Source organism: Phaethon aethereus (assembly GCF_964289735.1).
Source record: "Phaethon aethereus genome assembly, chromosome: 20".
Classification (NCBI taxonomy): domain Eukaryota; kingdom Metazoa; phylum Chordata; class Aves; order Phaethontiformes; family Phaethontidae; genus Phaethon; species Phaethon aethereus.
Window position 1 is genome coordinate 8,584,037 of NC_138596.1, and position 23,188 is coordinate 8,607,224.

General features: G+C 52.8%; 1 protein-coding gene across 4 annotated transcripts in view; it reads right to left on the minus strand.

The window, feature by feature from the left end:
- VAV2 (vav guanine nucleotide exchange factor 2) overlaps positions 1 to 23,188 on the minus strand; it is a gene marked incomplete at its 5' end in the record, with an annotated part of 145,754 nt that overhangs the window by 49,238 nt on the left and 73,328 nt on the right. For all 4 annotated transcript variants that reach the window (XM_082008844.1, XM_082008843.1, XM_082008842.1 and 1 more), the window contains one exon: positions 714 to 772. In XM_082008844.1, coding sequence (XP_081864970.1) covers positions 714 to 772 — 59 coding nt within the window. The remainder of the gene's footprint in view (positions 1 to 713; positions 773 to 23,188) is intronic.

The window sequence follows — 23,188 nt, forward strand, 5'->3', positions numbered from 1 at the left end:
TGCCAATTTGTAATAAAAATGCACACTAACAAGAAAACCAATCGCAAACCAATTTTGCAGGGAATTGAACAAAAACCAGGATAAGAGCTCTGCTTAATAGGGTTCGCTGCTGGTTTTAATGCCTTCCCCATTGCTCCTTCAATTAGCAGAGGAGGAGTCCCCCCCCCCCGCCCCGGCAGCTGGGCAGCCCACCCTGCGTGCCAGGGCCGGGTTACTAATTAACCCCCGTTACTAATTAACCCCCATTACCCAGCCACCAGTGACCGAAAGGCCACCTGGGCCCTTCTGCAGGGTGAAACGGTGCCGAAACCCTGCTGTGGGAGCGGGGTGGGCGGCGGGGCCGGCAGCGCAGCTCCCCACGCCGGCGGGCACGGCAAGGGGCATCGCGGGGCCGCCCATCCTCAGCCCCTGCGGAGGGCACCGGCGCAGAGCCTGCAGCCGGCGACGCTAAAACCCGCCCGGCTATCCTCCCCAGCCGGCGTGCTGCACCGGCTCCTCACGTTTTCCCACTTACTTTATCTGTAAACTATTCCTCAGCAGCCGGCAAGGTGCTTTTACAAGGACCCTGCCCACATCCCGAAGGCATCCTGTTTAGCCCTAATACATCCGAGCCACATTAACGCTTCTAAAGAGTCTGATGTGATTAAACACTAGGCATAGAGATAGGGAGAGAGAAAAACATTATTTAAAGTATCATATGGAAAGGATCTTACCTAATTCCTTTGGTTTGAGCAATACTGTGGAAGGAGAGTCTGGATACTGCAGAGATCACCTGGAAACGAGAGAAAAAGATGCTGGTGTGCTTACTGAGGACAGAGGAAGGCTTGGGGGGGAACTCGAGGACCCACAGCCTGTATTTGGACCTGAACATGCACTGAAATGGATGTGCTCCAGTCCCCCCATCAGTGCCACTGTACATCACCATCAGGGCTTGGATGACACTATCACTGCAAACACCGCTTTTGGTGTTACCGCTTTTAGCATAAAAGACATTTAACCCTCAGCTATACAGATCCCCACTCAGCAGCATCATCCTAGGAAACTCCATCCCATTGCTCATACAATACAGACCTGCCTCAATGGGTTTTTATGCAACACTGAGAACCACGGAAAAAACCCTCTTACTTTGTATTTTATTACAAAAGGTTTATAACTCCTTTCCCCCCTCCCCACACAAAATGATCTTACTGAGGCAAATTTGCCAAGACTAAACAGTTTTGACTTTTTGCATTTCAATAAAGATGCATCATCAGTTTGTCAGAGGTGAGTGCAGACCATCGCCCTTTTCTGGCAGAAAATGGCCAGAAATGATTCAACAACAAAATATTTTCATCAGCATCGCAATCAGGAACGGTAAAGCCACGAGCTTCTTCTGAAAACTCCCATTTTTGATGGAAGTTTTAGTTGCGCAGAATTTTTCAATGAAGACACAGAATGGTTTTAGTCCCTTATAGATATAAAACATGTTTTAGTCTCGCTCATATTCATCAATTCAAAAAAACCAAACCTATTATTTTTGGACTGGTTTCCCACCCACTGGAATGAAGAGAGATGCCTGCGTCCAGGACACAGATAAAGGGCTTCTTGAGTGGTCCCTGCTGCCCAGGGCCCCCAGCCGCAGGCTCTCCTCCAGGCATACGAACCCAAACACCGTGGGGGCTGTTGCTGCCTGGAGCCGCCCCGCGCCCAAGCTAGCCATGAGGCACCCATCAGCACGGCTCTCTCTGGGGACCGCGTGCCCCCGCTGAGGGATGCTTCCCCGGCTTGCTAAGTCGCCTTCAGAGCCGTCACCCGGAGGAGCGCGTGCCTGACTTTTCTCTCCCGGGACTGCCGTTGGTACTCGAAGCCTCTCTCCCTCCCACCGTATTGTCCCAGAACGTCAGAGCCGCGTTGCGGATCCTCACGCAAATCCTTCCCGCTGCAAGAGCCATGCAAGCGCCGGGCTCATTTTGGGGGATGCACGCACACAGCTCCCGGCAGCTGCCCCCGAGCCCGTCCCGCTGTGGCAGATCCTGCTCCAAACCCTGTCTTCTCCTCCACGCTTTTGCGATCTCCATCCCTCTAATTTTTCTTTTCTTTTACCATTACGACGAATTCCAGCCCGGCTGTCAGCTGCCGGTGCCCCATGCGGGGACCCGAAGCTGGGGCAGCAACAAAGGAGCTGCCACTGTTTGGCGTTCAGCGGTTGACTCTCACACGGGGAACAGAGATGCTGAATTATTCAACAAGGCCAACGAGACTCTGTGAACGTCAAAACTTGGTCAAGTTTCTCCCTGGTATAAAATGTCACTAGCGGGAGTTCAACACAGAAAGCAGCTCCAGAGCATGAGGGAATTTTCCTCGCACCTCAGACTCTTTATTGCCCATGTGCAGCGCTTCCAGAAAAAAACAGCATTAGCAAAGCATCCTTCCACATCTTTCTTTTAAGGTGTTGCCTCTGACACAGTTCCCTCTAAGCAGAGGATGTGGGTAAGGAATTTTTTAAATTAGGCAAAGTATTACTTTTGCTACTGCTGTCATGGGCATATTTTGGCCTATTTCTCACCCTCAAGAGCCCATCTGGGTCCCTACCAGACCACCATCCCTGGCACGCCTGGTTTTACAGGGATGCCCTGGAGCCGCTCATTACGGACCATAATTACTGTGCAACTAGAAGAGAAACTGTAAACCTTCTCAAGCAGAAATTTAGTGCCACAAACATAAATGCAGTAAAGTTCCTCATTTTACTGTAATCTAACAAAAAAACAGCACAGAGAAAGGTCGGTGGCTTCTGGAAAGGTGCTTCAGCCACGTGCTGTCCTGCCAGCGAGCTGCAAGCTCCCAGCACCAGCCGGCGAGATTCCTGCCTCCATTTCGGAGAGGTGTTAAGCAAGCCTGGCTCTCGGAGTCCCTCTCGCACCCCCACCTCTGGCTGGGTCTCTCTGGCTTTGAGGAGCGTCAAGCCAAGACCTGGCTTCTGGTAACACCACGTTTCAGTGGCAAAACCTGCTCTGGAGGAAGCAAAAGGGGCTGAGCCCCCTCGGAAGGAGAAGGCAGCCCTGCCTGCGAGCTCCACGCAAACCATGTCCCTCCCAGCGCTCTGAAGTACACGCTGTCATCTCAGTCTGCGTTTTTTAAAGAAGGTTGGCTTTGCCTTTAGAAATGACACGAGCAGCAACAGGACAGAGACGGTTAAAACTGGGAGTCAAAGAAATCAGGTCTTGCTCACAAAATTGTTGGCAACTTAAAAGACCACTCCAGGCATGTTACTAAATCTCTCTGCGCCGCAGTCTCCTGCCTCCAAAATTCTCCCCAGTTTGGGAGAGGAGGTGGGACTGAGTTCATTAGCATCCATGACAGGCTCCGGGGCTCGTCAAGGCAGAGCTGCGGTGCGGAGCATCGCTGCCGGCGAGCCCTACCTGCAAACGCCGAGCCCAAACGGGGCATGGAGGCTGGAGAGACCGCTGGCACCCCCGGCCCCGCTCCACAGGGCTTAAAATAGTTCTAGGGAAGTCCTAGGCAGATTGAACAAGTCTCTTCTGTGGCCTATTATTAGACTTACAAAGTACAAAAATCAGTTTATGAATCAGACAGTTATACCACAGGGTTTGACATCCAGGGAAATTTAAGAGAAAAGCTCACTGTTCTCTATGCCAACAGTTTTTGCTTTGTTCTTTTATGAGAAGGCCCAAGTGCTGAACATCCGGGCACATCAAAGCCCGGGACCTGGCTCCAGCAACGAGCCAGCACGCACCGACACGCTTGCCTACGCGTAGGCTCCCAAATCGATGCTCGGGTACATAAGCAAAGCAACCCACTTGGAGGGATCAGGTACAAAAGCCTCCACAAAGCTCGGCATCTCCAAAAACAAGACAAGTAACTGTCCCAATATCAGGGAGTGTTTTTCCAACAACTCCTGCTAAGGCAGTAGCCAAGGGCGAGAAAAGCCAAGTGCAGCCCCAGCTCCTCTTCCAGCTCCTGCGCTCCAGCCTGCCAGACCCGCAGCCAGGGAAGCGCTTAAGCCTGCGTTTAACGGCAAGTAATCCTCGCAATTTCAACAGGATTAAACCACATTCTTAAAAGTAAGTCAATCTTTAAGTTGTTTGCTAAACTACGTCTCATTTTCCCTGTAAAGCAGCTACGTATTTGCAGAGAAACCCAGTAACGTTTCCTGCCACTCCCGGCTATCGGTTTCTGTCGGGCCAGGCGGGACCCGCGCTGTTACGCGCCCACGCAGCGGTTGGCACGAGGGGTCCCTGATCTCATCCAAGGCTTTTCCTTGCTCCTGCAATACAAGGACATATTAATACCACCAGTCCGGGTGTGACGCTAAGTAGAACTATAGCTGACTGGCTATTTATACCTTCCCTTTCTCCCATGGCAGCCTGGAGCGAGAATAGCTTCCAAACCTGCCGGTGCCTCGAACCACGCTCGAAAAGGCTACGGCCGCCCCAACGGCCTCGCGCCCGCGTGCCGCTGCCCCGGGCCGGTCGGTGGGGTAGCGCCGGGGGCTCTCCCGGCCCCATCCCGGGGGACAGCGCCCTGCTCAGCAAAGTCACTTCAACGTGTTGCTTGGAAAAACTAGACTTTTATCTGCGTGTCTGTCTTCCAGGAGCAGGAGGGCTGTGGGCTGAAATGACAGGGGCTTATGCAGTTTATTGTTATTACTTCTTCACCCATTTCTCAATGCATTCAGCATGTAAACATTACCATAAAAGCTCTATATAACATCCCACTGACAATAAGATGCCAGAAAAGGAGCTATAAAGGTATGCAGCACGTTCAGATAGACCTTCTCTACAGCCGACCTGCAAAGGGTTAGTGGGAAATTCCTGGTTCCACCATGCAAGGCGAGGGATGCCCTTCATGCTTCTCGCATTCCCGTTAGCCTGGTATTTTTAGACATGAGCTAAATCCAACCACCCAGTTGATTGTTTACCGGCCAGCACGCCACATGGGATGAGAACGTTGCTGTGAGTCAACAGAAGCAGAAGTGGAGTACGAGGGCCGTGCACGTGATTTCAGAGGCTGAGCATCAGAAGCCTCGTGGAGATCCCGGTTTTATAACGCACCAAGTTCTATACTTGGAGAGGAGAGGAGAACAGAGAGGATCAAGTCTCAAACTGGGTTCCTCACAGTTCACTGGTCACTTTGTAAGAAACCTGGCTGAGTAAAGAAATGGGATTTTTTAAAAGAAAAAAAAAAAACAAAAAAAACCAAACACAAAACCCCTACAGTACCACCTTAAGAAATCCATCACTTTTCTTCTTCCTTACTACCAACACTTTCTTTCAGGAATTACGGATTTAAAAATAAACTAAAGCAAAACAAAAAATAAATTATTGTGCTTACTGCTCTTCTATTTCCTCCAGCATTGTTTATTGCCGATGGTATCTCTGTGCATCTAGAAAACTCTCAAATAAACCCTCTCCTCATTTGAAAACAACAAACTGACCCCGCTGGGCTGGAGAACACTTTGCACACAAGGAACTCCGAGCGAGCTGCAGGGGTTACAGCCAGGCTCGCAGCCCTCGCCGAGCCCCAGCAAAGTCGTGCGTTCCCAGAACAAATGAATATTTGCTTCTAAGCAAATCGGGAGCTCTGCACAGCGGTGATAAGGCTGGGTAGAGACCTCGCTGCTGCCACCTCTGCACATACTCTTTCTTCTGAGGGGGGAGGTGGTTTCAGAGCCTGATATGACACGGAGTAATTTTCTGGTTTGCCCCAGAAGTCATGAAGGCCAAAAGAAATCCTCAGGCCAAACATCCACAGCCTCTGTGGGGGTAGAAACCTGGCCCCACATTGAGAGACAAGCTGTTTAAATTATCTCCAAGTTGGATAACGGCATCCAACAGCAAAAACACTGATGTGGAGAGCGTCAGGGACAAGGCTGCTAAAATATAAAGCGGCCACGAGAGCAAGCAGGATTTGACCCAGCCGCCTCCAGCGTGTGCTGCTGGGGAACCCCGTATTTTCTCCCGCTGGTGCACGTGGCCGTGGCCGGTCAGCTTGTGTTTGCTCTCCTCCGCCTGCTGCGGAGCACCGCTGCCCAGCGGGGGCATCTCCCGGCGCACTCCACGCAGCTGCACACGCACCCGGGGCTGTGCACGACCAGGACCTGGTATTTGCAAACCAAAGCGTCCCCAGCAGTTTCCAGCCTCCCACCTCCTCCGTTTGCATACGCCTCTCCCGTGACTTGCACCTCGGCTGGACCAGCCCTGGAAAGCCAGCATAGCCAAGCCCCAAGTGCGAGAGCCAACACCAAACACGACCTGCTCGCTTGGGATCAATCATTTGTGTTCCATACGTGACATTGCCTCATGCATAAACCTGCAAGACCTTATAGCACGAGTGCAGCGAGCACAGCAAATATTAAACCTTCAGCTGCCTTCCAGCCATCTCCCTGGACACCTCGCAGCCGGGGCTGCTGCCGCTGGAGCATCCCACAGATGTTGCTGGGAATTCCTTAAACCACCGTCTCCTGATGCAGCCTGGCTCCTGAGAAGAGCATCGCTGTACGTGGCTGCGGCAGGAGAGCGGCAGCCCCCGGCCGGGCAGGAGGAAATCAGACCACGGTGCATTATTTCCTGAGGATGCCATGGCTGGGCAGAGCCCCGTGAAGGGATCAAATCAGTTTGATTTTCCTACACCCAGGGCTCTCCCTCCCCTCAGCTGGACCTCATCCACCCAGCTGGCTGCTGAGGACGAGGGATATTAAATAATAATCCATTTGGACAACCGGCTTGAGCCTTTCCAGTGCCTGCCTGAGCAGTTTCTCCCCGCGGCTCCCCTCCGCCCGCCCGGCGATGCCGCGGCTTCGCCCCCCCCGCCCGCTCGTGCCGGGCGGAAAGGCAATGCGCCGGGGAAGCGTGGGGTTTGCTGGCGTGCAGCGCTTGGAGAGGTGCCAGCTGGGCGGATTCCGGCTGATACGTATTCGATAAGGATTTTAAATCAAAGCCAGGGAAGTTGTCCCGTGATGGTGTGTCCAGGCTTCTCTCCCCATATTTCACTGCAAGGACCACCAAACAGACGGGGAACTCTGAGTCTCTTCCCTCCTCCACCAAACACCCATCCCAGGGACCCGTGACTGCCACTCCCTTTCGGTTTATTGAAATGTCGGCTTGCGACATCGCTACGGAGCTGCAGATGAGCTTCAGAGCACCCGTCAAGCCACAGGAGATGGAAGAACCAGAAATGTAGAACAGAGCAGGTGGGGAACAGCAGAACTGCTCAGTGTCCAGCACCCCTCTGGGTTTGCTGCTCCCTTGGCCTCAAAGACGTGTCTGCAGCATTAAGCGCCGTTCTCAGGGAAGTAGTTAAGTATCATCCTAAAGCCCAAAGAGTTTGGTGGAGAGCTGGCCAGGGATGCTAGGACTGCATGCCTCACCGGGACCCGACTGCTGGGCTGGACTTCCGATCTGCAAACTGGACACTGGAAAACCAGGTACAAGCTGGATTTTGCCTCTGAAACTCTGCAAAAGGAAGGCTGCACGTACACGCTCCTTCCTTTTCTCAAGGGATCCTTGGTCATGGAAGTAGCAAAGGGTTAAAATAATCTCAAGTGAACATCAGACACAGATTGTCCCCGGGACCTCTTAGCCACAGTTCAGAGCGCCTGTGTCAGGCTGCGTTATGCTTATTGCTGCATTACAGCGACGAGCGATTACACCTCTCAAGATAACGAGGTTAAGCCCTCTAACGAGGGCCCATCATCAGAGATGCGCTTTCCAGGCGGAAGCATCTTTACCAAACCCAAAAACTCGTCTGAGAAAGCACAAGAAACACGCACCAGTTTTGCATTATTTCCTCACAAAGCGGCTGAGGAGGGAGCGACTCCGCAGTGAGGCTGCCCTCCCAGGAGCACTGACCGATGAAAAGCTGGAGGACATAGAGCAGCTTTTACAGACTTGGCTTAAAAAGGCCCAGAACGCACCCCCAGCCAGCCCAGCGGCCCGCGCAGCGCCGGGCACCGGCAGCGTTCCCATACCCACCGCCCTGCTCCCCGGGGCCCCAGCGCCGAGCCCCGCCGGCAGCACGGGGCATGGGCGAGCCTCGCCACGCTGGGGACACGGATGCCTGGAGCATCCCTGTCCCAGACCAGAAATGCTTTGCAGTCGCAGTCTGCGGCTGCCGTGTCCTCGGGGGACCCGTACAAACCCATGTTTGATATGCGCCGGATTACACTGCTATATTATGAGGCTGTAAGTGCGCTCAATGCCTTTAACCCCCTCCCATCCCCGAGGCTTCAAGAGGGGGAAAGGGGCAACGTGGCCGGGGGAGCACCCGTACCGCCCGCAAGTGCAGCAACCGCAAACGCAACAAGCCCAAAGCTCCCCAGGGAGCAGGAGCAGTTGGGCAAAAATTGAGCTGATGCAGAATGGTCATCTCCAAACAGAAGGGAGAACATCCCCAAGGGAGCAGAGAGGGAGCAAAAGGGAGAAGCAGATTTTTCTCCCAGCCCCTGTGCTCCCTGTGTTGCCGCTGGCACTGCCAGCAGCTCTCCAGGGAGCAAGCTCCGTCTACAGATCAATCCCGGATGATAAATTATATCAGAAACTGGGAGAGGAACAGAACCCTGGGAAGAGAAAGGGAAGGGAGTTTCTGGACCCGATCCTCAGCCACTGTAAAATCACCCCCACTCCCACCAGCTGCTCCGGTTCGCAGCCCAGACCCTGCCTGTACCAGGGCTCTGGTAACTCGGCTGGTCCCAGTGCTCCGGGCAGCTCCGCTGCTTCCAGAGCGCCGCTGCCCGCGAAGCCCGTTAGCTGTAACGTGCTGCTCTGAGCACCGCTGCCGTTCCGCTGTGTGTGTTTGGCTGGGTGTTTAAAACAAGGTTATTAAACCCAGAGTTATTTTGCATTAAACCCATGATCTGGCCGCATTACATGTTCGGGGTTGCAAATATTAAGTCACTGGCACAGCCTTTGCTGATTTGCAGTGGAAACGGGACTTGTATCATTTTAACACATTTATTTTGAGCTCTTTGGGGCTGGCATAACGTCTGCTATCATGGAGCCTTACAACAGCGGGCAGTCATTGCAAAATCAGCAACGTCCCCTCACAAGGAGGAAAAAAAAGAGCAACTCAGTGGATTTACAGCTACTGGTAGAAAAGCTCTGCACCATATCACACCGTCGTAAGCTTCCCAGGCGCACACAGCCCCTCTCCCGTATTTAAGACGCCAACTCGTCTCTATTACGGAGCAGCCGAGTGCCGGAGCGAACGCGGTCGCAGGTCTCCTGGGGGACCCTCCACCCCGAGGTCTGTCCGTACGGAGGCGTCTGTGCTCCTGCGTGTCCCCTTTGCCATACCGCTGTCCCCATCCCACAGCAAACGCACCGAGCCAGGACCAAGGCGGAGCGGGGTCCCTTGCCTCCGGGGGACACGGAGACGACGCAACGGCACGAGAGGGCAGAAGCGAAGCAACCCGGCGCGCGGAAGCGCCGAGCGCTGCAAACAAGCCCGAGCGCGGCCTCGCTGCGCCGCTCCCCACGCCGCCCACGACTGCCAAGCACAGAAATTAATGCCCTGAAACTACAGCGCTTGCTTTATGCTGCCGAGTGCCTTTAATGCAACAGCAATAAATACTTATTCTGCTACTTAATGGCCTCTCTCCCCCGACACAGACGCTGAGCTGCCGTCTCCTTCGGTTTCTTTTACCATCACCATCTGATAGCCTGGCAACGACTGGAGCGAGGAGCTGGCTTTGGTAGGGCTTGGAAAGCCTGGGGGCAGGGAGAGGAACCCAAGCGGTTTCTCAAGTGAGCGAACACCAAAGCCCGCGGACATGAACCCAGAAAGCGCCTGCTGCTGCCGCCTCCAGCAGAACGTGGGAGTAAAGATTTTCTTTGACGGCCCCAAAACACTTGAAGCAGCAAGTTCAGCCCTTAGGGAGAGCTCAGGAGCACCCATGGGCGCTGGTAAGAGTTCAGGGCACAGGGTGAGAGGACGGTGAGGGCTACACTCGGCAAAGCCACTAGTTTGGGGGAAACTCAAGAGCACGGCAGGTGCCCCCACGCCGCGTGCCACAGACACCCCGGGCTTGGCAGGCGCAAAGCCAAGGCAAGGGCACGGCCCGGAGGAAGCTCCGGGTGAAACAAAGCAACCGGCTTCCTGTAAACGGCCGGGGATTCACGGGGCGCGGATGAGCTGTGCCTGCCGCAAGCACATCCCAGCTGCCCTCCTGCCTGGGACAGCCGTCCCCCGCTCCAGGGTGAGGCTGAGCGTACCCCGAAGGAGGGCTTGGAGAGACGCCGCCTCTGCAAACGTCTCAGCCAGAGAGGAGAAAAAACCAGAAGAGACGGTGAAATCGCATCTTTACGCATCCAGCACCGGACCTGAGCAAGGGAGACCAGGGACTCGGCGCTGTTGCAAGGTCCTGGCCAAGGACGGGCCGAGTGATGAGCTTGCCCACGGCAGCAGACCGTGAGAGGGTCCCCGGACCTCCGGGAGCTGCCGCGTTCGTCTGGTCCTCTAACACCCGGCACTGCTACTAAACAGAAAAAAATGGAGTGCTCGGCGGGAGGTGCAGGGGTGTGTGACCACACAATTGCACATCCTCCTCCCCCAAAATGCCCCCCCGCATCTCCACTGCTTTCCCTGGCTCAGCTTGGCCCCATCAATTTGCACGGAACTTGCAAATAACGGGAAATAAGACAACTGTTAAACGCTAGCATAAGAAAGGAAGGAAAATGAAAAGCCTTGATATCCAAAAACTATTTACGAGGAAAGCTTGTTAGCACCTCCGAATGCTGATTTGGAAATGAGTCGTTAGCCTGTGCCACAACTGTGGGGTTTAAGGTAACACCAGCCAATCTCACATTGCTGCGTGATATGGAACAGCATTAATTAAATATTAAGCTAGACTATTTTAACACCGGTGTGCAGCAGTGCGTGAAACTGAAACCGAGGATCAGAGGGATGGGTGATGAAGCACTGGGCTGGCTGGGTGCTCCGGCTCTCCGTGGCACACCACGCACGAAGGCAGAAAGCACGTTCTTTGGTTGTCAAAGATGGCAATCAAACACCCCTGTGGGACAGACCACAGGAGATTCACACCAGACCGATTTTAACAGAGGAATTGTCCTGTCTTAGGTTTCAGAAGGTGGAGGAAAAGGATGCAACGTTTTACACGTGTTGAGATTTTAATTTCACTCCCACACTTGCGCATCTCAGCGACTCCCAGGGCGTTCTGCAGAGCTGCCCTTGTATTTCTCTCCCTCTGGGAGTATCTCCCCATCTGGAGTCCTCCCGGGGCTCCAAGGTGTCACCACTGCCCGGGGGTGCTGCGTCACCTCCTTGCCCAGCATCGTGACCCCTCGTTTCTCATGCAATCCCAGTGCCTCCCAGCATACTCCGGCTATACAGACCTGTGAAGCACAAGTCAGTCAAACTTTGCCTTTGCTTAGAGCAATAATGGAATATATTTGGGGAAATGAATCCAGTGGGGAGGAGAAACTAAGAGCTTCATTTTTACTGCAGCTGGGATTTCAGCATCCTCCCGACGGATGCCCAGAATCAAGGATTCCCAGAAAAGCCTGAGCGCAGGGAGTCTGCGCCAGCTGAGGGCTGGCTGCCTTCCTGCACACCGAGGGTATTACAAAATTGTCTCTTCAGAAAAAACGTGGTGTGTAACTGGAGAGGGCTCGTTTGCATAGCTTTGTAAGAGTTACAAAAGCTGCCTATAAAAGCGCGTCCCTCGGGAAACAAAGGTAATGAAACCAGGGAACTGTGCTTGCCTGGAAATTAGAGGGCGGAAAAAAAGCCACAAATAAACTGGCTAAAGCAGGAGTTTGGTTTAGGTCCCTGGAGCAGACACTCAGGTAAGTGCACAGCCCCCGAGCGACCTCCCCGGCCGGCCGCAACGGCTCCATCGGCACCAGCATGGCACCGGCATGGCACTGGCACGCGCCGCAGCTCACCTCCACACCCCAACGCGGCTCTCCGCTCCGTCCGGCCAAGCTGGCTCCTTCCCTCCGCCCCCGATTAACACCGCAGCGGATCCCAACCCCCGGACCGGTGCAGAGCAGAAGATGGAGCCGAGGGTGGTGTGGGGGGAGGCAGGGTGCTGGGCATTAGCTTACCCCGAAAGCACAAATCGATCCACTTTTAAAGAAGAAAGGGAAAAAGAGTGGCTAGCTGGGCGTAAGGAGGGCACGCAAAGCCAGGACAGTCCTTTTCTCCCTAAATCTAACCCAGCGTCCCAAACGGCAGAGAGCAGGTTTGCCCCGACATGCCTCCTTGTTGCACAGCCCCCCGTGTTCCACGATGCACGCTGTCATACTATGCGCAGATAAACGCCCGCCCTTCGATTTGCGCATACGCGACGTTACTGATGTCCTCGCCACACCCCAGATCCCACTGATGCATCTGCCCCTGTAGAACAGCCCTGTGGATACAAGCGGCGTGGGCTGACCTTGGGACAGCCCTGTGGATACAAGCGGCGTGGGCTGACCTTGGGACAGCCCTGTGGATACAAGCGGCGTGGGCTGACCTTGGGACAGCTCTGTGGATACAAGCGGCGTGGGCTGACCTTGGGACAGCCCTGTGGATACAAGCGGCGTGGGCTGACCTTGGGACAGCTCTGTGGATACAAGCGGCGTGGGCTGACCTTGGGACACCGCAAGAGGCTCCTGCAGCGTTCCTGGAACATTACAGTCGCCTCTGAGCAACAGCGAGGTGCCCGAAGGGAACGCAGCAGCTCTGCCCAGTTTTGACGCACGGAAAGCAGCAGTCAGAAAGCGTGGCTGTACCATCCTGCACCGCATGTGAAGCCCCCAAAAGTAGTGGGGAGAAATGCAATTACACTTCTAAACAAAAAAAAAAAGTGCCTAAAAGCAAGACTGGGGAACCCAACCAAGTCCCAAGTCAGGCCTCAAGCGCCAGGTCGAGCGGTCAATGTTTCGAAAGAACTTTCCCACAGCGTCCTCACGCCTCCCTTCTAAAGATCCTTCTGCTTTTTCCAGAAGGAGGATCCTTGCTCAGAGGCCATGAAATGCCCTTGTGCTCTGCAGAGCAGACACCCAGGCTCCAGCCCGCACTGCAGGTTTGCAGCGTTTTGCAAGGGATCTGCTGCCAGGCAGATGCCTTCCCTCCCCGCCGCCACCTCCGGGGAGACGTGACAATCACGTAGGGTAATTTTGAAGGAATTAGCTCAAGCGTGGGAAGATGTGAAACACGTAGGAGGACGTGGGTGCTAACAGCCCCGACCTCAGCTTGTGCAAACTGGTAGAGTCTCTGCTGAAAGCTGTGCTGACTTACACCTGCTGGGCACTTGGCCCTTCGTGCTTTAAAGAGGAGCAGGAACAGAGGAAGAAGGCGGGGGGGGGGGGGAACCTTAAATGCTAATTAGCTTAAAAAGCTGGTAAAGAGATTTACACAGGCGGTCTGCAAAGCCCTGACCGCAGCGGCTAACTGGGGCACACGGGGCTGCCGGCAAAGTTCAGCTCGCGTCGCCTCGCGCCGTCACGTGGGACCGAGCCACCACAAAGCCGCATCGTGCCAAGGTACTTGAGCACGGGGGAAAAAACACCAGCAGAATCATTTCCATGCAGGGGAGGGGGGGATGTCACCGGCATTCATCGTGCCTTCGTGTGTCCAGGCAGTCCAAACCCTGGCCCTGCTGCTCTGTATCTCTACAGGCGTTGGAGATCCTAGAAAAGCATCTCTGTGCTGCGCCCGGGGCTCGGAGCCCACCTGGTGCTAAGCGGGGTGCTTGTAATTACCACATCTCTGCTATGCACGGATATAATTATCAGGAAAATTCAAGGGGAAGAGTCTCAGAGCCAACTCCTGACTCCAGAGCACTGATGCGAGTATCAGAAATGACAGGACAACCAAGCCATCAGGCTACAAAAAGCGGCCCCAGGCAGAGAGGTGTTTGTCTTATATCGTGGGGAACACCAGGACAGGCTGAACTTTGGCCAGAAACTAGCTGCTCCTGCGAAATATTTTAATTCAGGCAGTTTTAGTTAAGTTTCCTCCCCAGCTTGCAGGGTACCTGCTCCACAACCTCATCTTCTCCTCGTGCTTAAGGGTTCCGGGACCTTTTTCTGACCCCAGCCCATAACTTATGATGTGCAAAGTCATGCATCCAAGCAAAATCCCTCATCTGGTGACTCAAAAAGAGCTACTGGGGTGTCCTCACGAGGCATCCCCAGACCTGACGTTTTCTTTGGACTGGACTCTAAATTAAAGAGCCGCAAGCCAGGCAAACACGCAGACGCGTGGTAGCAGAGCGATGTGGTCTTGGGTCTTGCCTTGAGGCACCTGAGTGACCCAGGGAGATTGCGAAGGGCTCCTGCAGCCCCGGGGAGGGACGGTGGCTTTGCACAGCGCGCTGCAAGGAGAGGCTCTCCCGCAAAAGCATCGCTCCTCCCCCAGTATCGATTGGATTTGTCAAAACAGATGGAAAAAACAGCTAGTCAGCTGCAAAACACAGATATCCAAACCTGCTTCCGAGAAACTGGCTTAAGTCTGTATTAAGTTTAATCCCCTTTGATCAAGGCCTTGGATGTAAGCAGAAAATACTACAGATTTTCACATACCTTTAAGTTCCCATTTCTGCTCTGCTCTGAAATGGAGTTGGGCGGTCAGAGAAAAACATATGGAGCACAGAAAGAGAGGTTTAGGAACATTTTGCACATAGGAGAAATCAGAAGCATCCATATGAAACCAATCCATGGTATTTTACCTACTGAAGAGAGAGGGCTTGACATTCTCCTTGGCTTATTTCCTTCATCTTTAATCCAGCTGCTAAAGAAAAAAATGCAGCGGTATAAAAACAACACTCCATAAAGTGCTAAAAAGCCCGTCCTTTGCATTTTGCAGAGCCACCTGACTTCTGGCATAGCCATGGCATCTAGACACACGTTTAAATCCCTCCCAGCCCCAGAGCAGGAGCTGCCCACGCCAGGAGCCGGGTACGGAGGAGCAGTTGCAAAGCCCATCTGCAGACTGGCAGACCACGGACAGGTTTGTCCCTCCCCACCACATCGAGGGTTTTTGGCTCAGCGGGTCAGGCCACAGCATCTTGGAGCAGCCGGGGGGGGCTCCGCTCGGGCAGGGTCCCCACGCTACCGGAAAGCATCAGGCTCTGCCCCAGGGAGCTTCACGGAAGCAAAGCCCTTCGTAAAGCCCTTCTGCAGCAGCATGACCAGCAGCTTAACCGTCACAAGCTGTTGGAGACTAGCTGCGTTTTGCAAACTGGTAGAAAACTCGTTTAAGCTCAAAGAAATTCCCATAATACTAAAATACACAAAGGAGGTAGGAATCGGTAAGAGTTTTTCAAGTGCATAGTTAAAGGCAGATTTTTGAATTTGGTTTGGAATTGCTGCTTTGATTCGTTCGAAGCTGGAACTGTGTATTTGCCGGGATGCGGGACCTCTCCCACCAGAGCTGCTTTTCCGGCAGCCACACGGACTTGGGACGCGTAACAAGAATCCCATTTGGGTTGACAGATCTGTGGGCTGCTCCAAGGTTTCCACGCAGGCACACGTCCACCTGGATGAAACGTTTTTTAAACTTAAAACCTGTGAAAGTAAAAAATGGGCAAAAAAAGCCCAGAAGAGAAGGAAGCTGCAGAACTTGATGTGCTGGGGAAAAAAAAGCCGCCGACCTCCTGAGCCACGTGCTCCGGGAACGCACAACCTGCTGGGTTCAGCCCTGGGTGCTGATGTGGCAGAGGGCCGGGGCTCCGCGCTGCCCGCACCCCTGCCTGCGGACCTCGAAACACAAACTAACCTCAAGCAGAAACAATCCGGAGAAAGGGAGAACGGTAGGAAGCGAAGCACAGGAAAGCAAGCATAAACTTTATTTCATGAACCCTAATCTCCTCCTGGACTCCAGAGAGGAGGCAAGCACCTTGTAAACTTTGGGGTTTTGTTATTACCAAGGCTGGCTTGCCAAGCAAAATTCCCCAAAGCCACCCCGGTCTCAGCAGTAACGTGCCTGTTAAACATCTCCGATTCTCCAGCCGCTGGCGACACTCGGACTCGCGGCCGAAGCCCACCACGTTACCAGGAGCTGCTCCATGACCCTGAAAACGGCTCTGCAAGCTGCGATACCGCTCGCCGCTACTGAGCTCCCGGCTGCATCTTAGGTTATGTGTGAACACAAGACCCTGGTTTTGTACGTTAACTAATAACCTTTGAAAAGATCGCCTCGAGCACGCTGCAACAGTTCAAGTGTGGGGCACAAGGAAGCAAACTTCTCCCTTTCTAGACTCATGAAACATTAATTCAGGTTATGACTTTGTGTTCAAGCGAGAGCAGCCACCCCTTCCTCATGAAAGCATTGCCTTCAGTGAGCTTGAAGAGGCTCTCAAATCCAACAAATCCAGGTTTAGGCACATAAGCAAAGAGGGAATCGTTCCCCTGGCGCCTGTACCGCTCTGCGAATCTCTGCAAAGCATCCGGCAAGTCTGGAAAAGACGACACATGAGCTTCAGCCCTCCAGTATTGCAACTTTGGCCGCTGTTATCTCCCCTTTCCAAAGTTTCTCTACGGAACGGAAGGAGCGATGCAGGACGCCGCTCACAGAGGCAGGCAGGAGAACATGCCCATCGCTCCCTCCTCCCATGCGGAGGGCATGGAAGATTTCACATCAGAAACAAACGCCTAATTTTCCCAGGCTATTAAGAATCAATTAAAAGCACCACGAGCACAGTTTCCAATACAGAGCTGTCCGGTTCCGCGCTAAAGCCACGACAAGGAATTTGCTGCTCTTGAAATAGAAGAAAAAAAAATGCAAAGCTGCTGGACGCTCTGCTCTGGTCGAATCTCTAGATGCTCAGCACCAGGCACTAAGGAGAAATCCCTCGCAGGCGTGTGCCCGCCTGTCTCTATCCACTGATTTCCCCCGTCCCTCCCTGTCCCGCACGCCTCAGCCGGAGACAAGACGTGCCAACGGCACGCGCTGGCCTGACCCTTCAGCCGGTGTTTAGCCGGTCGGACATCTCAGTCACTTCTTGTATGCCGCCAGAGCCTCACCTCTGGGTCTCCTCGCAGACACAGAAAACAACTGCGTGAAATTCCCCATTCCTAGAAGAACAGGCAGCCACCAGGAATTAAACCGAGTTGTTCAGAAGAGCAAAGGCCGGGAGGACGCAAGGCTCTGGGCACCATGTCCCTGCTGCCCCGCGACGCAGGGCAAGAGCGGAAGAAATACTCCAAAAAAGCTATTTGGCTGACGTTTGTAGCACCAGCAGCACGGGAAGCAGAAATGCACCGTTCCCTTCTACCTTCTCAAGATAAAACATTATTCCCCCCCCAGTTATTTTGCATTCACGGCGCTGAAACCAAACCAGGACGACTCCAAGAAATTCAAGAGCAGCAAGAAGAAACACCCAGCTCCTGATGCGAGGTCAGTGATGACACCTTTTGCTGTTGGTTCGTGTCATTCGGGGAGGGGGAATTACAAATGTTTGAACTCTTATTCTGTAAACCTGAGAGCCACACCCAGCGCTGAGTATCGGAGCGAGGGATGCGCTCCTGGTTTCGGCAGTTTTCTCTTCCTCGCTGCAAAATTCCTGCCCAACTTCCCAAGGAACTGCAAGAACCATTTCAAAAGAGAGAGGCTACCCTGGGAAAGCACAGCTTTACCGGGCTTACCAATACTACCAAGAGCTTCTCTCTTTGCAATTATTAGATGGTTTATACAGGTGAAGACTCTTAAGATTGTGCAATGCGGTAGGAAAGCCAAGAAAGCCGTGCGCAGTAAGGATGCTACTTCTCCTCTTCCCTGCCCTCCCCAGAACGAGAGAAAAGGTTTCCTTTTTATTTTTGTGTGTGTTCTGTTTCGCTCCTGAGAAGTTGCTGGTGAAACACCTTCCAGAAATAAATGTTGGTTTAGAAATAAAAAAAGGGTTTCCACCAACAGTATTCTGACCGCAGGAATAACCCTCGGTTTCCCTCCGATTTGTTACTCAAAGGATGGTTCTCAAAATAGCAAACACCGACTTCCCCAAAACCCTAACTAACCAGAAACATCAGCCGTGGTTTTCGAACGCGACCGGCCATTCGGAGCACCCTCCCACCCCTCGGGCAGAGCAGTTTCCGTGCTGGGCTCTCCAGAAGAGCCCAGTGCATCCCTGGAGAGGATGGCACCGCACACGCCGGCTGTGTCACTGGATAAAGACCTCTGACACTTACAGCCACATTTTTTCCATGGCTTAATTCCATTATGTCCATTAATCTACTCACACCTGCAGAAAGGCAGAAGCCTGGGGCTGATGGAGAAGGAAACCACAAGGTAGCTTTCCAGAAACTCTGATAGTCAGAAACTCCCTCCCCTCCCTCGCACATTGTAACGGTGGATAAATATACCCATAAAGTGCTTTGATTTGACCGAGTATGTTAAATTTAGTCTTTGCTCTGCCTCTGCAGACAGCACATTTACTGCTACGTGGGTGACTGAAACATGCATCACTCACAGCATACTGCAAACTGGCGTATGAAAGAACTGCAGTAAAAGATACCCAAAATATTGGCTCCCTTAGCAGGGTGTGCACGGTCACAGCTCACAGGGCGGAAGGGAAGCTGGATGCATTTCCACGGTCACTACTGTACAGAGGGTGAGACAAGATGATCTAAGGGTCCCTTCAGACCTAACAAATCCATGCAGCTGGGGGAAAAAAAAAAAAAAATCATAGATTAGATCTTGGCTGCCTCCAAGAAAAAAAAAGGAAAGAAAGAGTCAGGCATGATGTTTTCAGGCCATGATTCAAGGAATGTAAATAGCTTTGTTAAAGATGCTCAGGCAGCTTCCCCAGCTGGATCCTCCACCAAGAAGAGTTCAGTTTCGCTCTTAGGACCTGCACAGTGTATCAGGATGGTTTAAAATAGCAGGAAAAGCAAACGGGTGGCTGAGGAACCCCAGCTCCACAGGAAATGGGCGGGAAGCATCCCGCAGGGAGCACATGCACCCCAAGGGAACAAGATCCCAATGGCCCCGGTGCAGCCGCCGCTTTCCCCAGCTCGGTGCTGGGAGAATTACGTTGGCTCCACGGATGATATAGCGCAACTCTGAAAGCGTCACCAGCTGTTTATCTACTGCTAAAATGTGAATGTTTAAAAATTAATAGGAACAGATTGAGCAAGTGTGGAACACAGAAACCAGAAGCTTCGAGGAATTTCAACATGCAATGTTAAAATCGCATAGGCTGTAAAGAGCGAGCTCCAGTCCCCTTAAGGAAAGAAATGCCGAAGACACCCACACGTAATCACACGTTCATCCAGAGAGAGGGAAACACAGCTCTAACCGCCACATGCTCTTTCTTCCAGCCCTTTCATCAGGCATTAGAGACAAAGAGCAGCTGGAGAGCACTGTGGTCAGCCTTGGGTTGCAGGGGGAGGGAGAAAAAAGGTCTCTCCCTGCATTAATAATACAGGCTCACTTCAACATGGACTGAAGTGAGTATTAAGGGATCAGGTTTTGAACAAATGATGTTGACAAAGGTCATCAATTTTGCAGCAAGATGGATGTGCGCCCTTGACGATGTCCTGCGCAAGAGGGAATGGAGGGTCCCCAGCAGCCACGCCGAGGAGAGGTACAGCCCCACCGTGTGTTTACTAACGGGCTGAGATGGGAGAAAAACCAGAAAAAAAGGAACAGGAATTGCTGGTCCCAGAAGGGCAGGTCTGCAGAGCTCTGGACAGCATTATAAATAAAAGCCAACACCTAAAACTGCATCCCAACAGCCACCCGTGCAAATCTGAAGATGAGATCAGAGCAACCATGAGAGGAGTAACGGCTATCACGTTAGGTGTGAGCAGGTCGGTAACAAAGGGTCAAGAAAACTGCTCCTGCAGCTCCTGTCCAGAATAGAGATACTTTGCAATAAAACAGGTGAAGCTGGTTTCCATCCAGTGAAGCTCCTGGAAATGTCTGACACCAATTTACTTATAGTAAGGGATGGGAACAGGAATCTAATATTAATTTGTTCTTAGTTGGCTCTCCTGACAGTTTCCTACTGGTAGTAAGACCAGCGAGAGCAGATTTAATTTGGAGATTGAAGTATTACTGGCTTCACCGCAGCTCACAAGCGCAGCGACTGTGGTTACCGCTGCCCACGGCATTTTACGCAGCATGAAACCAAAGCAAGCCCGGGTCAGGGTGAGACCCTGCTCAGGTGCCTCATGCGGGGCTGAGACAGTGGCCAGAAGCCACACGCCATGAAAAGCCACACTGCAAACTCATGCTTAATGGCAGCAACTTCTGAAATTCTCAGAGGAGAAGCTCAGCCTGGCATAAATCTCAAAATTCAGGAGTGGGACAGCAAAAAGAAGAAATTGCTTCCTGCTGATAAGCATTTTGGTTTTGTCCAATAAGAAAAGAAAAAAGGCAATGTTTCCTTTGAATCCACAAACATTCAAATGAAGTCTTTTCCATTTTTGGACAAAAAGGCCCAAAAATGTCCCTGAAAATTGAGTTTTAATGACTTTTTCCCCATCTGCTACAAGGGATGTTTTCTTGTTCAAAACATCTTTTTTCCGTGACACATTTTGGCCAGATGTAGGTGATGTGCCTAGACTGCAGAAAAGAGCATTTGATAGCACTACCAAAAAGATAACCAGCTCAGACTAACCCTTGCAAAAGAAAACCTTTCATTTAACGTCAGGTCCTCTGCACTGAGCTGCACCAGTATCATTTCATCAGCCTGCGGGAGCAAACCGGTCCACAGGGACGGATCTGAAAGGTTTTAATAATTCCGCATCAAAATGAACTGTACTTGGATGAGACTTCCACCAAAGCATCGAGACGGTACAAGACAGGCTGCGAGAGGAAAGAGGGAAAATATATTCCTGTCAAAATGACATTCCCCGTAGGAGTACAATCTCCACAAAAGCGTTTACCCACGCGCATTGTGTTGGATTTCAGATTCTGCGCTTCTGAAACGCATTATGCTGGGTACTTGAATAATTACGTTTGACTTATTTAACAATTTAACATTCGCGTGCTTGGCTTTACAGCTGGAGGAATAAAATCACATGTTTGAGTGACTAAAAGGAAAAAAGACGGTTAGACAATATATGTATACTTATGCAAGCATTCCCCGCTCTGAAATTACATTCGCAAAGAAAACGTTAAACTGGGCAAATCCTCTCCCTTGCTGGCAGTAAATGAGGTTTTAAGCAGTACAACTGGCCAGCGAACAGCCGCAGGCGCGGATGTGGAAAAGCGAGGGCAGCAGCTGGACGCAGGCAGGACGAGCAGCTGCCCGAGTCTGCCTGCGCTTCAGCTGCTCCAGCATCAAACCTCTGTCTTCCCACCACGGCGGGACTGTGGTGCAGGCTGGCTGAGCAGGACCCCATCCGTCCAACCCCACCTCCAGACACACCTCAAAGGGAAAACCACCCCGTGGGGTGATGCGTGTCAACGCATAAACCGAACGGGGACCTGGGCTCTCCTCGGGGTGTTCGTGGGCACCCTGAAGGTCAAACAAGAGTTGAGTTTCTTTTCATCAGCAGGGTCCAGACGCGGTGGTGCCTCTCAAATGCCGTGGAGGAACCTCACGTGTGGCGGCTTGTGGCCTTCAGCCAACAAGACTCATTTGTCAGCTGGGGCGTGCAATGAAACACAGCTCTTCTGAGCAAGCAAGGTGTGCCAGGAACGCGGGAGCCGTGAACGGGGCTCTCCATCGCTTAGCCGACCCAGATCGGGGCTTTCTCCTCTACACCACTCGCTGGACCTCAAGAAGGGCAATCGGTTTAACACTTACCCCGAGGATGCTCCTGGCAATAGTCTGGGCTGTCCCTCTCTACCTACCGAGAAACCCACACCGACACGGCCCCGCACCAGCTCCTCCGCAATATTTATCGCAGGATCTTCGTTACACCGCCCGGTACTTGACACCAAGCGGGACGATGAGTAAGCACGTGCACGGAGAAGAGGGCAGAAGGAAGGGAACAAATGGGCTTAAATGGGAAAAAAAAAAAAAGCCTTCCAAAACATCCAATCAGCGCAACATGGGTAAATTTGCCACCCGAGCCACGCACCCCATAACTTGCCAGGATCTCCCACGAGATGCCCACTGCATGCCCAGAAACTACAGCCCTTCCCTGGCCGGTATGGCCCAGTCCCGTCCCCCCAGACCCCGCTTTGCTCCAAGCCTGGCTGCAACAGCAGCCCTGCCCGGGACACACGAGCTACGAGAGGAGGGAGCTGCCGGGTTGAGAGAGGGAGAGAAATACGGAACCGTGATTGCGGCACCGTCAAGGGAAAACCCAGTGAAATGCCCCTGCCAGTTACCGCGGCGGGGAACACCAGGGCAATGCTCTGCTAACAAAGGCCCCACTAATGTATTTTTCATAAAGTGCTTTATTCAGCTGCAGACATGGAGCACTATCAGTAATAAATGTTCGCACGTGTGATAGTGGGTGGTGGCAGTGACATCTGTAAAGCCCTGGATAAAAGCTGATGGGCCATATACCAAAACAATTCAGCCTTTATTAAGACTTCTATTAATCGGCTATCCAAGCTATTTATATTGGAACCCCTCCCAGCTTGCTGCATCTCGCCCTCTTTCTTCACATCTAACGGCATGTTGTGAGCGGGTTTGAGCCAGGGTTATCCCAGTTTGCCCCCAGTGACACCCAGCATGGGCAGCATGTCATCCTGTCCTGGGACCAGCACGGGCTGTGCATCGCATGTAACGTCTAACAAACATATAACAGGTATAAAACACGGGATCTCTCCATCACAGCCCTGGACAGGGGTCACGGCATGCCAGCCCCAAGCAGAAAATTCTTCCATGGTGCATGAGCAAAGGACGGGACTCGTCTAAAGCGATTAGACCCACAGACCTGGAGATGTTTCAATGACTCTGCTGAGCGCAGCCATCGATGTCTTTGCTCCCTCACGGCTCCGCAGCTGCTCTCCCACTGATCCCTGGGGATATCCCGATGGGAAATTCCTGCGAGGACCACATACCGCCCGGTGCAGGTGACGGTGTGGGCACCGCCGGGCTGGCACCTTGCCAGCCTCCGGCAGAGCTACCAGGGCCAACCGCCGATAACTTCATGATACAAACGATCTAAATTAATTAAACATCCATCTGGCAGAGGGAATATCCCCTCCCATTTCCTTACCTAGTGCAGGAGCGGGGGTGTTCGGAGCGATGCTGGCAGAGGAGACTGCCGCAGCTATCAGGTATGGCCAGGATTTTCTGGAAAACCACCTCGGGGCTGAGGAAGAACGGACATCTCAGCAC